General features: G+C 35.8%; 1 protein-coding gene across 2 annotated transcripts in view; it reads left to right on the plus strand.

Moving 5' to 3' along the window:
- Positions 1-17,817, plus strand: part of SCAF11 (SR-related CTD associated factor 11) — a 48,291-nt gene that overhangs the window by 12,125 nt on the left and 18,349 nt on the right. For both annotated transcript variants that reach the window (XM_018080484.2, XM_018080485.2), the window contains exons 2-7: positions 2,486-2,561; positions 3,408-3,562; positions 12,993-13,070; positions 14,765-14,868; positions 15,854-15,921; positions 16,586-16,641. In XM_018080484.2, coding sequence (XP_017935973.2) covers positions 2,501-2,561; positions 3,408-3,562; positions 12,993-13,070; positions 14,765-14,868; positions 15,854-15,921; positions 16,586-16,641 — 522 coding nt within the window. In that variant the 5' untranslated portion in view covers positions 2,486-2,500. The remainder of the gene's footprint in view (positions 1-2,485; positions 2,562-3,407; positions 3,563-12,992; positions 13,071-14,764; positions 14,869-15,853; positions 15,922-16,585; positions 16,642-17,817) is intronic.

Here is a 17,817-nt window from a genome sequence, read left to right on the forward strand (position 1 = left end):
AGTGTTTAAATTTTTATGATAACTTTTACTTAATTTATAAAAATTTCAGTATTGTTAAATTCCTCTTCTGTGTTAAGTAAAATGTGATGTTGAACTGACAAAGTTGTGCTGTGCATATGATCTGTGAAATGCATTAGCAGCACTCAGAATCTGTTTAAATAATAGGTTTGTGAGAAGAGTGGTGTAACCCCACATAAGTGTTTTCAGTTGCTGCATGTCTTGGATTTACTGATATTCTGTCAAAATTTTAGGATCTCTGTTTTTCTAATTATTGGAAGTGTGCCAGAATTTCTGGGATGTTTGTGTGTCTAGAAAGAGTACAATGGAGTAAAAGGTTACTTTTTCTGGGGAAAAATGAATCTGAAGAGCTTCTATGTGCTCTGTTTCTGTAATCTGCTGTAGTGAATTCAAGACCTCTTATAATAAGCATGAACTCAATAGCTGCTGCTTATTTCGGTATCTAAATTGTATCTATTTAAATAATTTTCTGTGGATGTATGCAGAGCGTGGAATTCTTGATCTTGTCTTTAAACTGCCTCAACTATGAGGTGCCCTGGGACTTCTAGAGTTGAGAAATGTTTGAGTACAGCTTGTGGAATTTTCTACTTCTGTAAAGCATTGCTGAGGTTTTGTCAAGATGTAGAGCAGAAGGGATGTTCTTATGTTTTACGTATGAAAGCACGTATACCACACAGCACCCCGTGATTTACACTTGCTAGGACCAAAGCCACTTAATTCCTCATGCAAATTGGAGTGAAAGCAACAGACCTTGGTCTCCCAAGTTCAAATATGGTTTTGGTGGTCTTACCAGTCCAAATTTGATGCATATTTTGCTTGTTGAAGGCATTAAATTTTGAAGTAGCAGTTTGGCTTTTGTTGGGTTTCATCTTGTCTAGCTTGCAGAGATGGTGGTCTGGGCAGTCACTGTTAGCAGAACTTGCATACAGTTTACAGCATTTGATGCAACTCAGTTTCTATTAGTATTAGCGCTAGTAACCAATCTACAGTTGATACCATGTATCCTAATAATATGTTTTGAAGCAATTTTTATGTATCAAAATGGGATAACAGTGTAGAGGGAAATCCCTTATAGCTAGGCTTTTGTTTCTTTGTCTCTTCACTTTCCCCTACCCTCAGGTGGCTTGATTCACATGTTCCTTTTGGAGGGATTAAAAAGTAATTTCTAATGGGAACATTGAAGCCATTTAGAATTCTAATTACAGATTTCTAATTAGTTTCACAGTTTTGACCATTTCTTTAGTGAACTGTCGGTGTTTGAGGCATTGCTTTTCTCAGTATAAAGAAATAATCATTAAAATACTTCCTGCTGCCAAGATAAAGCAATAAATACTTGATTAGAAGGAAAGTTTGGGGAGGCAAATTCTGTCTCTTGCTCTTCTGGATATCCTGGTGGTAGAGGGAAAGTAGTGTAGTTTGTAAGTGAAATGGGAGGAAGTTTGGTTGAGGAGTGTGATGGCACTGAAGAATGAGAATAAACCTCAGTCAGTTTATTTCAGGTTTGACTGCTTAAAAGCAGATCTTGGTAATTTCTGATTTCTTCAATCACTTGTGAAGTTTTAATTTGTCCTTATAAATAATAATTTTAAGCTTTATGTAGTTCAGAAGAAAACTGCTGATCCCTCTAGGGCTGCTGGGTTGGAGCTTTAGGTGCATGTGCCATCTCTGCTGTGACTGCCAAGTAGGAAATGCAGGAGATTCGGTCCTTGGTATAGATACTTTTTTTTTCAACTGTTTCATTCTATATGTAGTAAGTAAGCCTCCAAAGAACATATACTTGCTGTTTCTTATCTGAGGTCAAATTCTTTCAACTTCGATGATGCATATCACTAACATGTACTCTATCCACGTTATCTCTTTCACAGAGCTGTTAAAAGGTGTGTCCTCCCCATTCATGATACTCTGTTGCACCTGTGCTTGTGACCTGTCCCTTGTTTGATACAAATTCATTTTTTTTTCCGAGATCAAATAGTTCAAATGGTTTCCTTCTTGCTTTTGTCGTACAAGTATAAGTTGCTTTCATTTTTCTCACTTGCCACTAGTACAGTGATGCTAGGTTTGTAAAGCAGCCAACTCTTCTGGTGCTTGTGTGTTTAGTTTTGCTGCTTTAACCATTTGCAACAGGCAATTTGCAGATTTTAGTTACTGCAGTGTTGCAAGGGGTGATTTGCATAAAAACTTAGCAATACATTTAATTTTTTAAAATAAAAGCACTAGTAGTGGTCTTAAAACATTGCAAAAACTTTGCATTTGTTTAACAAAAGCAAATTTTGAAGTTGGAAGCATCAGTTGCTATACAGCAGTAATGATACTCATAAATAGCAAGCAGATTGTAAATGATCTCTAACTTTAAATGTCATGTGTTTCTACTCTACAAAGGTATAATGAAATGGAGAGCACTCATTAAATTTTTTATTATCAACTTGCAATCTGAAGTAACTGTGTAAACTGTTTCTGTGTCTTCCAGACTACATTTTATAAGATGAAGAACAGAAAGCAATGTGTTCAAGATACTGAGGATCAGAAGCATGAAGGCATGGAAGGTAAAGTCTGTGCGTGTGAAAATATTGGAGTATATTGTTCAGGTTCAAGCTGTGAAGGTCAAATTTTACATTTGCACTCTCAATTATCATGCTGCTTGTTTTGAAAGAAGTTCTATAAACATAACCACTATCTCATAATATTTTTCATTGTCCTGTGGGGTCCCCATATTATTTCCTGTCTCTTCTCTTTTTTTACTTGCTGAATTTTAGTAGCAAAACAAAAATGGTGATAACAATTGTTATTCAGAGAAAATAATTTAAAGTAAAATCCCTTGAAGAAGAGTTTATGCATTTTTGTATTCTGAAAACACTTTCTAACTTTAACAAAATCAGTCGCACTTTTTATTTAATGTACATGATTAGGTAAATATTTGAGGATATTCAGATTAAAATAATTCTATGACAGGAAAATTAAAATTAAGGTAAACCATGTGTATATAAGATAATGCATATAGAATATGCTGGTCTAATTTATTTCATGGAGAGAGTGCAAACACAGAAGGAGGAATAACTCAGGAAAACTATGTCTGAATGACTACATGGCCTACTACTCAGGAAACACTGTGATGCTTTCTTTATTGAAATAGGACTAGAGCTAACTTTCCTTCTTTTTAATGGCAAATACTAGCACAGTAGTCTATGAAATACATTGTATAGCTTTTTTCACCTGAAATACATTCTTTCAACTGCTCCTCTGGCCAGCTTCTTCACTGCATTAGACCTGAAAACTTACCTTGCTTGTAACTGCAGAAAAATTGTATCTTTTTACTGCTTTACTATTCAAATCTAGAAGGAGTTTTTTCAAAAACTGTCAAAAATTCTAAGTGTTAACATTAATAATACCAGGTGATGAAAACGAAGAAAACTGTTCCTGTTCTGCTTTGTTGTATGATGGCAACACGTGCCCCATCTGTCTGAACTGCCTTCTAGAGCAAGAGATTGGTTTTCCTGAGAACTGCAGTCATACCTTCTGCATGACTTGTATTCTTAAGTGGGCTGAGGTAAGACTGAGCACCAAGGTGTGTCTTTATTTTTCAGTGAAATCTATTGCATTTAATACTTACAGATGTTTTTTTAAGAAAGTTACAGATTCTGACTTTCCACAGAAGAGTTTCAATGACCCCTTTATAAATAGATTGTAGAAAATTTTCTCCTTAGTGCAATAAAGTACTTTCTTTCACTAGGCAATCTGACTTAGTAATGGTTACTAGAGATTAGGGATCAGTAAACAAATTGGTGTTGACTGTTTGGAAGATTAGACAGTGTTATGTACATGCTGTAATATTGCAGTGTTATTAGCTTAATCATACTTTGTGTTATCCCTTATGCTGTTTGTCATAGTGTCAACTCTTAGGGCTGAGACCAATATGTGCTCATGTCAGTCTACAGAATGAGTCTGATAAAACCTTAGTTTTCATCTCAAAGGCTTGGTGCTATTCTGAATAAAAAAATTCATTTTAATTATATCTGTTGTTTGTTCTATGTCAATAACTTCATTGATAGTTCTGGAACTTAAAAGAAAAATTACTTGAACAAATCCTTTATGATCTTGTTCTGTTTAGTCCCTTTTCCCTCAGATATTTTATGCAATCATTGCATTAAGTCTAGTGTCTTTACTGTCCTGTAACTTTTTCAATTGTCAGTATAAAACACCAAATTAGTATTGCTTTTTACTGCAGGAGGTTGCTGCTTTTTGTCCTGCTTCTGCTTCTGTGAACTTGACTTTGTTGCTCATTTTAGTAGAGACCACTGCTTGGTTTCTTTGCAGTATCTTTCTTTTGAAGTAAATTATGATTTTGGTTGCAGTATATCCTTAAGAAAGTTGGTGTCACTTGTATGTATGTATATATGCAATATGCTTATTTATTGTGTGGCGTTTTTTTACTTGCTATATTTTTAACCTTAATTCTTGTGTTATTTGTTCCTGAAGGCAGACAGTAACATAAATCACTTTCTGAGGAATTTATATGAACTTCAGAGTAGTAAAAAAAAGGTTATTATATGAAACTTGCTTTAGATTCACAAACCAGATGATAAACAAAGTTTCCTGTCGCCATATTTTGCAATTGATTCATTGCAGTCATTTTATTTATGAGGGAACAGGAACTTCTCATCCACAATTTTACCCTGACTTCCTTAGCGTGTTGCTATAATGACAGCTGAAAGGCACTAAATATTGACATGCACAGGGAAGCAGTACAGTGCATGGACAGCTTCCTGCTGGATTTGAGTTTGTTCACATTGTCATTAAGCCCAATGCGGAAGAGAAGTTTTCTTGTTCTGAAGAGGCAGATGAATGATATGACATTTTTCTTATCTTGTCAGTTTATTTTTTGTGCCAGAAGTGCTATCCAAGTAGAATAAAAGCGACTGCTCCTAAGAGTTGACAGGTAAAGTAGATGTGATGCCATAAAAATGGTGTGGGGGCATTTCAAAATCTACATAAGGCTGCTGCTGTTGCTTTTCATTAGTGATGTCTGATAAGTAAAACCTGCCAGGCTTCCTCTTCTGAGGTTACTTGTCAGTCGGGCCTGTTGAGTTCATGGAACTCCATTGCCTAATCTGGTAGTTTTAATTAAAAGTAAAGGGGCAAAAGAGGTGTTGAAAACTGGATGACAGATGTTCAGAAGCTTCAGCTGTGAGAAGCAGATGAGGTTTTTTAGATGGAAATGATAGAAACATAAGCATGTGGCTGTTTAAAGCGTGCTCATGCCATGTGCTTTTTGTCTGCTATTAATATTTAGTAACTAAATGTTTGTGTTCTTTTTTAAGAAGTGTTGCATAAGATTTAGCTTTCTCTGGTGGTTCTTGGTTGATCATAACTAGATAATTGACAAGTAGTCAAATTCAAGTCACTGAGTAATAAAGATGTAAAAATTATCTGCTGTTTAAAAGTGTGCTACAAATTCTAAAGATTAAGTATTTTTATTGAATACAAATAAATTGGTTTTAGAAACACTGTTTTCCTGTCTAAGTGCTGGAGAATAAGAAAATTGAGAATAAGATTATTGAATGAAATAGAAAAAAAAAGAGGCTAATGTTCACATCAATCAACATGCTCTTTTGTATATCTGCAGTTGTGCTCCATACATTTAAAGGCTGTGTTCAAGTTAGATGTTTCCTCTGTTTTTCTGTGTTGGATCTGGACTTCAAAATATAACAGGAATATAACGGGAGAAACTACTTCTTTAAACTGTTGTTTTCAAATTGTACATAATCATCGTTCTTCTGAGAGTTTATGGCTTTTGTGTATAACTGTTTAGACTCTAATCAAAACCAGAGTAGTTTAGACAGATGGTAAGAGTTTGTTTACCATTCTGCTCCCTCTTCAATCTACAGGAGATTTTCCACATTGCAACTGCAGTCAGGTGTCCAGTGCCAGCATATCTTCTGTCTGCGGGCAGCAGCTGTAACACTTTGAAGATCTTACTTTTTAAGAAGTGAGAGAGTGTAGACACATGTGCACTTAAAAGCGATATATAAAAATGGCCCTTATTCCATGATGGGCTAAAAAGGGATAAAAAATTTGCCACTTAACAGGTCTACTGTATTAGATCCTGATGGATAAATGTGAGCATTTAGTTTCAGAATTAAGTAGCAATACAGTTTGGTGCTGTATTTCTTTCCCTTTGAGGAAATGTGTCTAACTGGCTAAAGAAAAGTGAGGAGGAAACCAAGAATCCCCACTAAGAAACTTGTCTTCAGATTAACTTTTTAAAATGCCCCTTGAATTGTTCTGCTCTCTTTGGCTATGTTTAGTCTAGTTAATTGTGGCACCTGAGCGTATTGCTGTGCACTAAACTCAGTTGCCTCTACTATTAAACTCTCCTATGCTATTAGTCTGTTACCTTGTGTGCCTTTCCAGTCCAATTTGGGGGAGTGGGAGGGGGTCCAGTGGGCCATGGGGACCCCAGACAGGAGGGAGGGCGGACAGAGCAGTCCTGCTTGGAGGGTCGGGGATGGGCAGTGCGAGAGAAGTCCTGTAGTAAAATATGTCCATGGGCAGGATGGGCTCACTAGCCTTCTGGCAGTCATCCTAGGAGAAGGACAACTCTGATTCCAAACCCGGGCAGATGGAGCTCGCTTAGCCCTGTAAGGCCATCCATCTAAGAGAAGGACACGCTAATTAAACCTGCGTCCTGAGGACCTTGCTGCCACCGTCCAAGCTCGCTCGGCCCTGGCAGATGAACTTTAGGATTAAAGGGTGGGTCCAGTTTGCACATGCTGCATCTCACCTGAAAAATCCACTGCGCAGGCCCAAAGGTTATACCCACATTTGTAAAGCCCTGCAGCGATAGGCAAGGGACAAAACAGCAGGTGAAAGGTGCACTGGAAGCTGCAGACCCAACTCTGCATGCAGGCAGTTCAGGACATTGGTCGCCTGAGACTGACCCCAGAGATGACAGTCTCCTTCAGCAGCATCCTGAATGACCAAGCAGCCTTTTTCAAGGAGAGCGCTGCTTGCTCCACTCGGAGAGGGGCCTGTAGGAAAGGTGGCCTAACCAAAACTCATCTCCACCCTTCACCCCATTGGTTAACCGCGGCCAACGGGCATATCTCGCATTGGCCTCTTCAGCCACCAGTGCGCTTGTAGCAAATGTGGGTAGAGCCCTTCCCAAATCTTTGTACACAAAGCCTAACCATGATTGACTGTGTGCCTTTGGCCATGCTAACCAGTGCTCTCCCAAGCACTGCTGGGCAGCACTTGGTTGGCAGACTATTGGGGGCCGTTTTGGTTAGGCACCTGAAGATTAACATAAATGTCCCTCATCCTGGGCCAGCTGTCAACCACTTCTGTAAATGGACATGGTGTAATTTACTAATGAAGACTTTCAAACTTGAGGCTTTGTATTTTTGTATTTTGTATTTTAGTGAGGCTATGTTAGAAGATCATAAAAAGTAAAAGGCACTGAATCTGGAGCTGAGGTTATTGGGCAAGGCCTTCAGTGGGAAAGTGGAAGGACAGTGTAAGTGAAGAGTTGCTTTCAGTATAAAGAACATGTACATGATAAAATTGTTCTGCCCACATACCAGAGAGGAAGCTTTGGCTATTTCTGTGTGTAGAAAAAAAAGAGGGGGAGGAAGAAATCAACAACAAAAATCCCCTATCTGGAGTTTTCAAAAACCGTGGGTACAGTTGTTTTACACCAAGGGAAGTAATTACATTAATGTATTTCTCTTGTCTGTAATATCACAAGTAGATTAAAACTAGTTGGGTTAAAACTAAATTTTTGAACTTTTATTTTTTCTGATAAACTTGTGTTTCAATGAGTAAGCACATATGTTCTAGATTATAATAATTGGTTCTGAAAGGTTTTAGGTAACGCTAATGCAAAGGGAAGTTAATTAAGCATCTATGGCAAACATGCACAAAGTAGCTGAAAACAGCTCATCTAAGAAAATTGTATGCATTAGATGAAAACTCTCTACTTTTGTTTTGTATTCTATTCAAAGAAAACAGTGTTAAAGTAGAGACAGTAAACTTTTACTTTTCTGTAGGCTTTTTAACTTCCCTTCTGTTCTTCAGAGTGCTAATAAATGTACTGGAGATTTCTTTCCTTGCTTCTCTGTTAATTTTTCTTATGAACCATCATGAGAGAAGAGTGTTAAAAGTACAAATTCAGTGTTGTCTGCATTATTACAATGTTTGTGTAAGAGACATTGATTTCAGTGATCCTCACCTACCAAGCTTATTTCTCTCATGCTCTGGTCCTGGTTTCACTCATTCATTTTTCCTCATCTGGAGGATTTGAAAGTGGAGTATATACAGCCATGAATTCTCCAAAGTATTGGAGCATATTCAGGTAGGCCCTGCATATACACTGCACATGTGTATTTTTCTGAGGGTAAGGAGAGTTTACCTGTATGATAACTGGGATTTTTAAAGTGTATTCTTTCTAATCTGAATTCCTTCTGTCCTAAAGGATATAGGAAGGAAAGAGCTGATGTGGCAACAATCTCCACAGTGATCTGCAGTGCAGATTAATGAACTAAACATACATAAATGAACTAAATGTACATTGTGTTCAAAGAAACACAACCTAAAAAACCAAAAATAGCAATGGAAAAAACCTTATTGTTCAAGTGTATCCAAGGGGATATATACACAGACAGTACATCTGAGAAGTGATGTACAGAAAAACTGTATTAATCAAATTCTTTCAGTGCAAAAGTCTGTATGAGTGTTTTTTAGTTTGACTTCAGTTCTTCCATGTCACTGTATTGACACATTGGCACTATTGGAACTTGTCAACATTTTATGGCAGTTTTGAATTGGAACTTAAGAGCTAGCCAACTGTGTGATGTAGGTAGAGAGAAGAGAGCTGTTTAGACTTATAACTAGGTAGTCTGCTGACGAGGTGTTAAGACAGTAACCTCTTCTTATGCACTCTGTGTCTTTACTATCCATGAATGATATTTTGCCCCCCCTCAAAAAAAACCTCTTGTCAGAAATAGGGCTTTCCTAAAGCATAACTACAAAACCTTTAAATGTACCTGCTTTTTAGAAGTAGACTGGAAGAAAGTAATCTTGAGGTTTTTACATGCTTCTAGAAAACAGTGCATTTTTTTATATCTTTTTTCTTTCATCAAAATGTGGAGAGGTGCTTGTCACTACATTTGGTGTAGTGGTCTCCCTTTTCACTGAAGTTGGAATTGTGGGCATTTTATGAGATAGAGTGAAATATACAGACATTGCTTTTACAGTTTAAACCCCTCACCTTTAAGCCTGAATTTAGTTATGAGAATCTGGTATTGTTTGTGTTGTTCAACAGGTTAAGTAATAAAAAAGCAGTAAGAGTGCAGGATCATATTTCTTTTTGGATCAGCTTTTCAATACAGTCGTTGATGAACAGACTTTATTGTGGGCCACTTGAAGAAAAAAAATTAGGGGGAGGATTTACTGCAGCAACTTGAATTCCATACTCGCATCTTGTTACCTCATAACGTGGAGCTTGATGAGATGGGAATATCTGCCAAAGTTATTTTATGTTACTGAAAATTCCCAGCTGGAGTATAGTAACTGCTTTTGCCTTCTTTACTTTGCTCAAATGCTGTTTGAAGTGATGCAGTTAAAGTAAGGGACAATTACTCCTTGAGTTTAGAGAGCACAGTTTTGTGGTGCTGAAGCAGTTACAGGAATATTGAAATTAAGTTATGCCTGTGGAGCTAAAGGAAGATTTTTTTTCTAGAAGGCCATAAAAACCAAATAAAATACTTTGAAATTATTTTTTTGAAAACTTAAGAACGAACACACACGTACTCATGGATAGCTTTTCAGGGCTTGCAGATTTTTGTGAACGTTTAAATATTTTATCTAGTGAATTCTCCAGATATCACAGGATAGATGAAATCACTACGGAGTGTTCAGTTTTAACATGAAAAACGAGTAGTTTCATATGGAGAGTAAACAATCAAAGACATTTTGAAGTGTGCTGAGCTGCTATTTTTCCAAGAAAAGAACTGTTGGGAAGAAAAGCAAAGCAAGTCACAAATACCAGCTGTGAGGTTCTAAAGATATTGTTGATTACATTACATTAAATGTTCTGATTTATAACGCTATGCATGGCGCTGTGGTTCTTCTGAGATTGTGACACATTTCACATCTTTTCTCCCTTGTGTATAATAAAAGTGATAGTTGCTCCTTGGACTAGTTCTATCTCACCTTTTTTTTTATTGTTTTAAATATTTTCCCCAAAAAGGATAGTCTACATTCAGTGTTACTTAGGATACTACCTAAAGAGGAGAAGCCTCAGAAGAGAGGAATTTCTACCTTGTCTTTTATGAGGAAGGCTCAACACTGAACCAGGTTCTCAAAAAAGATAAGAGATGAGTAAAAGACCACCACTCCTCATAACTGCTTCTTGTAATAAATGTAGTTAACTTTTTTTACCTTTACTCCTTTCTGTGGCAATACAAATCCGTCTTGCTGTTGGGAAAATGGAACAGAGAAGTTTGGTTTGTCTTTTTCCATTTAAAAGGTTGGGTTTTATTTGTTAGCAGACAGGTGAGAGCTAATGCATGTTTAGACAGAAGCAATCTTTAATTTTCTGTGGGGTACCCGACAGTTGTACTCCCCTGAAGAGCCTGAGGGTGCACATGCAAGTGTCCTGAGTTTACTAGAATTTCTTTGTGATAATGTTGCGAACTTACAGATAATGCTGAGGCTATAAAAAGCAATTGAGTAGGAGTGGAAAGAGCATGTGATGTTTCTGAGTATATCTGAACCTAATGGTAGGTTTTGACTCTTCCAAAATGTCTCCTGCCTTTCCACTACTGTATATGACTGTATTTAGTTGTTAAACATTTATCCAGAAAAACTGAACATTGAACATTTTTCTGGTGGAGCAAAAACACTTGTTATTTGGATTGCTGCTAGTAACACTTATTATTCTGTGATTATTCATTGCAATGAATAAACCTAAATTACTGTGTCTTAAACTTGGGAACATAACTTGACATTCATGTGTAAATTCAATGTAGAGATTGTATTCTTGGATAAACTTTTCAGCTGAGGTAAATCCTGAAATGAGAATGAAAATGGCTAAGCAAATTAACTTCCTCCTACCTATCTTTTACAGTCTAGTATATCTAAAAATCAAAGTATGTACCTTGAAGTTTGCAGCTGATTCAGCAGCTACAGTGCATTCATTGCATGTTATCAAATATCCCAGCTGAACGATACTGCACTGCTATGTTACTGTGAGTTAGGTTTACCTTGACTACAGGACAAAAACTGTCTTCATGATCTGAGTCCTTAGGGAAGTGTCTTAATAACCCAATATGCTTTTCTTAGCCAGGGCCATGACATTGCTAAGAGCAATGGTATTCCCCAAAAAGGAAGGCTTTTAGTTAGGATAAAATGTCAGAGCATCAAAAGGATAGGTAATGGTTTTGACTTACATTCTTGTTCAACAACTTGTTCATGATACTACTCTTGGAGCCTTTTTCTTGTTTTGTGTGATTATTTTTTTTTAAATCAGTCTAATTTGGTTCTGTCTACTTCAGTTGAAATCAGAAGCTCAGAAACTTCCTGATTGCTTGATGTTTGGGGGCTGGTAGGTGAAAAAGAAGTTGAGCACTGTTTGAAATGGAGAAAAGAATAGAATTAACTGGAAAATTAGAAGCCTTGATGAAATGACAAGACTGCAATTCACCACTGAATTTCAGGACAGAGTTCCTATACAGGTTTCTCACAGCTGCTTGTGCAATTCTAATACTGCATCTTGCTTGCATAAATAAAAATACCCTGAATAGCTCTCTGAAGTGCAGATATGTGCTTCTTAAGGGCATACAATTCATATAGTGGTTCTTGTTCAGCAAGTGAATTGGGGCTGGAGGCTGGCTGTGTGTTTTGGTTTTTTTCTTTGTTTTAGAAGTGTTTTGAACTGAGCCTCTGAAGGCCAGCGGAATTAAGGGGGGTAAGGGGGTAATAAATAAAAAGGTGTAATAATGATAAGAAAAACCAACAAAGAACCACCCCTCCACCAAACACATGTCTGGAATTAAAATGAATAAACAGTTCTCTCAGTTCTCTCACAGGAAAAAAATCATACCCAATATGGATTTTTCTGAAAGCTGATTCCCTACATGATCCAGTTGAGTGGAGCTTCAGTTGAAGCTTCCCTATTCCGTGGTTAATAATGTTTTATTGTTTTCTGTGTTCGTGTGTTTTGTCTGATGTAGTGTGGCCTCAATAAAAGGGCATTTAGGTGATAAGGGAAAAACAATAAATCTCTGTTTCCATCAAACTAGGGTAAAATAGCCTTCAGTTCCCTTTTCTTGCAAAATGATTTGTAAAACTGTAGTTGTGTTACACGTTGGGATCTGTTCTCTTGTCTGACTGCAGAAAAAGAGATATGGTATGGTCAAATAGACAAGCAAGATGAGGGAAGGTGTTGCCCTGTTTGCTTTTAACCTTACCAGTTTTGTGTTTTGGGGGATACACAACCCAACACACTTTCAGTTGAAAATAAAATTAAGAAAATAAACTTAAGAACAGTAAGAAATGAAGTCATGCTTTTCAGCGTGTTATCAACATTAATCTTATATTGAATCCAAAGCACTGTATCAGCTACGGATTAAAAATTAATTCTATCCCAGCCAAAATCAGGACACGTATTGGTATAAAATCAGTTACCTAAAAAGCATTAAAAAATGAAAAAATGCAGGTAGCTTGATGTAAAATGCTTTCCTTTTTTGAACACAACTTCTGTGTTACATTCTTGTTTCCTTTAGATTTTTCCCCAAGGAGCAAGCTGCTTATATGAAACAAAATACTGAGTGTATGGATTATGTGTTCAAATGCATTCTTACTGTGAACAAGTTGTGATTTTGCGTGCTTCTGTAAGCTACTATAATAGCAAATATAAGTATAGAAAAGTAAGACTTCTCTTAGTTACAAATTTTGTAATTACAAAAATAATTTTTCAGACACAGGCTTCGTGTCCTATCGATCGCAGACCCTTTCAAGCAGTGTGCAGGCTGGATGCATTGGACAAACAGATAAAGGTATTTTCCAGACTTATTTTCTTAAATAACTTCAGCTGTAGGAGCATCAGAGTTATGCTAAAACCTTTTATTCATACATCTTGTGTTAAATAGGCTTTAATAAAAAAATAATTTTTGTTTTAATGCTTCTGTTACATATTTGAACCTAGGAATTATCCTTAACTATTTTTTCAAAGCAAGTATTTACAGTAGTAATAACAATCATAAAGCTGCTGTTGCTACTTTCTAGTATCTTTGAACCTTCCTGATATATCCAAGAATAAAAGTATAGTAGTTGGTCTCAAAGTGTTTTTTAAACTAGGTTTTGTAAATGCTATACCAATTATCGTGCAATACTGCCTTCTTTTTTAGCTGAGGTGAATCTTCTATGTTCACAGCCTCCAGTTCCCAGACAAAATCACATGAAGGCAAGAGGAATCAATTAATGCTGAGCCTTGTTTGACCTAAATATCTGAATTTTTTCAGCTTTCAATTCTTCTGAATAAAACTGATATGAAGAATAGTTTATCAAGTAGCAAAATAAAACTTCTAATAGATGATCTTGAAAATATTTATATAAAGATGCTGATAATTCTGTGTACAATTTTGAAATTTTGTGGTGAAATTATGGTTATAAGTAGTAGTTCATGAGCTGCTGGTTTTGCATTTTGTGATGTTTAGAAAACAGGCTCTTGCTACCCATTTCTTTTGATTGTCGAGGTCCGGGTAGTCACCTGTAAAGACACCATCCTGGCAATCACAATCAGATGCTTCCTTCTCATAGAAAACTATGCTTGAATGTTTTATCTTTGTTTCTAAAGAATCAAGGAAGCAGCTGAAATAGGGTAAACTGAAGTCTACATTTGGAAGAGTGCAAAGGCTGTATCAAAACATAGTTCAAAAGGTTCTCTGTTCGCAGAACTGCAGTTTAAACAGGTGAGCAGAGAAGAAGGGTCCTGCTCTGAAAAAGAGCCAGTGGAGCAGTAGGGATAGGGGGAATGTGTACCCAGAAATGCAGACACCGTGGTCAGCATCATCAGCGGCGCTATCAGGACATTGGCAGCTTTCCCTTTGTGATATTCAGAATTAGAATGCTAGTAACTTAAGGAGTTGTGTAGAAAGCTGAGTTTTGAGAATGAGGAAATACCAAGTATCTAATGGAAACAATTGCAGTGTAACCATTGAAGGAACTTTGTAGTATGAAATAAAAATTGTATTGCTTTCTTAGAATTTTTAAGGTGTGGAACTCCAGTATTGTATAAAATCCAGAAATTATTTTACCCTAGAGGAGAATTTGATGTGTTTTAATTATGAGAAAGCGTGTGAAGTTGAGTGGTAGTTCAGCATTTTCCCTGTGTCTTCTGAGCAACAAACTTAGTTTAAAAAACTTAGCTTACAGATTCTCAGTGAAAGATAGTGAATAGCTTTGGGATACTTGCTGTGGTAATCTGAATGGATTCTTTTGGTTTTCTGAAATTAGTATGTGTCTCCAGGCGTTGCCAGTAATGTATCAAGATGTAGGGGTTTTTCCATTTCATGAAAAACAAATGAAAAAAGAGTCTCCAAACAGTGAAATCAAAATAGTAAGATTTGAAATGGTTTCTAGTCCTTCTGTTTGAGCTCATTTTCTGTGTAGACTGGAAGAGTCTTTGAGTGAATTTAAAGCCCATGTATAGTGAGATTTTAGATTGGATTGACTTTATTTTACAATACAGGTTCAGATTAAAAAACAGCAAAGGAGGAAGGAAGAAGAAGAAGAAGAAACCTGTGCCTGCAATAAGGAAACTTATAGCCATATGAAGATAAGAAGTTTTGTGAGGTTGGTCATCCATGTAGTTTCAAGCATTTGAATTGGAATATTCAAAATGTATAAAGTAACCTGGTTTAAAATGTACAGCCTCAAAATTTTTATTTTAAAATAGCTTAATTTTCATCAGCGGTAGTTGAGCTTTACTTTTATCGTAGCTATAATTCCCACCTGAATACTTCAAATAGCAAGCAATAAGTAAAGGGCAATGTATATCTTGCATTGAGCTCTGTGAAAGTTGCATTTTTCAAGCAATTCTGACAAATTTCATATTAATTTGAAATAATATTATATGGCTTTGATTATTTAAACAAATATCGCTTTTTCTTTCATGTTATCATAAGCCTTGCTAGCATTCCTCTACAACTATAAAACATAGTTGTAATGAAGAACTAATTTTATTCTAGTGGGTGTGAGAGGGAACAGTAGAAATAACACTTCTGTTGTGAGAATCTTATCAATCACATTTGCTGCATTGTATAAGGGGAAGCTCAGGATTACATAGCTGAATTTCACTAAATAGTGCTAATCTAATGTCAGTCTTTATTGGAATGGATGAAATATACAGAGTTCTTGAGATTTAATGTGAAGCAGACTTCACTACAGAAAAGAAAATAAATAAATTTCACTATTATGAATCATCATTGATTTTGGTATTCTTAAAAGTGCTTAGGGAAGCAGGTTATAACGTGTTTCACATGTTGTCATGAAATCAAGCAAAACTGAGTATTCAGATTTAATACACGATATTAACTTTTGTGTAAATAGGTTTTCCTCTGTTTTTTCTATCTGTAAGCTTTTTGAAGCGCTGTAGCTTTTAATATATGGAAGATGACATTCGTCATACAAGTTCAGGTTTTAATAGCAGTTAGAACTTGGTTTATGTGCGCAAAATAAAAATTTCATAAAATAGGAGCAGATTTTGTTTGGGTGTTTGAAGTGTTACCTTAAATATGCCCAGAAATAACTTTTGTAATATCTTATGTTGATCCTGCAGAAGAGCTGTATGTCCAAACAGAGGGCTATTAACAGCAAAATTAAGCAAAGTTGTGACGAAAAAATACAGTAAGTTGGTATTTGTCTTCCATTTGCTAGAATTACTGTGTTTTATTTGCTAGAATTTGGCTGTCTTTTTTTAAGGAACTCTAGAATTTCTTTTCTTGATGCACCAGTTTAATTTTTTTTAATTGCTTACATTTGTATATAAAACCCAAGTACCTAGTAATAGAAGTGTGGAACTTTTAGAACGGAATTGCTGTGTGTGAAACTCATGTTCTTATTTTACTGGGAAACTGCCTCTTCGATTTCAGTCACAAGTGAAATGGATTTGGTTTCAGCCTCAAGTCATTTTCTGCATCAAGCAGTTGGGAACAGCTAATGACTAGGCTTTATTCACAGGAAGCTTTTTGGTGAGAGTTCAGACACGAGCAGCACTTAGCTGTATTTTGGAGCTGCCATTTTGAGGGGTTTACTTAATAGGTAGTTTGCTAAGTCTGTTCCTAACTTAGGAAAGTAAGCAAATATCTGAAGAGGTAAAAACTGCTTGATATCTAAAAAGCTATTGTGAAGGTGTGTGCATTTTCATTTTACTCAGTTTGTATCTAAACATTGTAAATGCACTTGAGATACACATTTTCATTAACCTCCCATTGCAATAATGATTTTAACAATCAATCAAGAGCTAATATTCTAAAGTTAAGAGCAAAATTTTGTTCCTTATTCCACACAGGTAATATTTTGTATGACAAACGAAACAAGAAAGCTTTGTCTGGGAAGATAAATAAGGTTAGTTCTGATAATGAAACATTTGTAAATGCCTTCTTTCATTAAAACATTTTTAAGACTACCTTTCTGCTTATTTTTAAGGTTAACTTCTATTTGTTAATTTCAGTATAATTCAAACTTTGTTATTTTGTCTCTTTTTGTCTTGAGGTAATTACAAAATAGTGTTAGGTTATACAAGCTTATTTCTCATACTAAATTTAGTTTTGTGGTGATAAATATTTTCATTTAGATTAGGATGTTACATTGTAAGATCCTGAATCCTGTTTTTATCTATCTTCATCAAAGGAAGATGATTTCAGCTACAAGCTGTCAGCCAAACACCACTATATGAAGGTTTTCATTATTTACATGAAAATACATAGATGTAATTAACTAAGTAATTTGTTATGTGAATAAGCAATGGACATTATAATTTGCATCAAGTTGGGTTTTTTTAATTTGAGATTACTGACAAGATTGTTTGTCTTTCCAGGTTTCTTGTTTAGTTCATAAATTTTAGCCTATAAACACAGGATTACAAAGATGCCAAAGTTATAAGGAGCTGTAAAGGCTCTCGTTTCATTTCTACCATCCCTCCTTTCAAAAATACTTTGTGTCTCTGGGACACAAGTTTTTGATCAGTGGTTTCTTACTCACAGTTGTACCACTATATGTATTTGCATGAAATAGTTTTAGGCCATAAATTTAATTCTGAAGTGTAAATGCCATCATTCTCTGTCATTCTGTCTTACATGAAGTCTGAAAATTTGGAGGAAAAACTGTGTTTGGGTCTCTGCTTTGCCTACTGCCTTGCTTCATGCAGTGTAGGGGCTGAGTTATCACTTTTATTTGGCACTTATTACACCATAGTTCTCAGGGATATGTTTAGCTCCAGTTTTCCGCTTCTAAGTCAGATATTTAGAAATTTTGGTTCTGTTATCATGTAAACTTAAAGGTACCTTTCAGAGGGTTTGAACTGGAAAGATAGGGCTTAATGGTAGATCAACCTCTAATTTAACTTCATGGTTTAAATATGAATGCTTTCATATTTAGTTTCACTGATTTGTTGTGAAGTATTTAATAGCATTAATATCTCAAATGGTACCTTGTTGCAAAAAAAAAAAGTGCATAAACAAAAGGAGAACCATTAAAAACCTTCAGGAGGAGGTACAGGGCTCAATTATCCAAGAAATATTC

Source organism: Manacus vitellinus, unplaced genomic scaffold (genome assembly GCF_001715985.3).
Source record: "Manacus vitellinus isolate BGI_N305 unplaced genomic scaffold, ASM171598v3 scaffold_5_pilon, whole genome shotgun sequence".
NCBI lineage: Eukaryota > Metazoa > Chordata > Aves > Passeriformes > Pipridae > Manacus > Manacus vitellinus.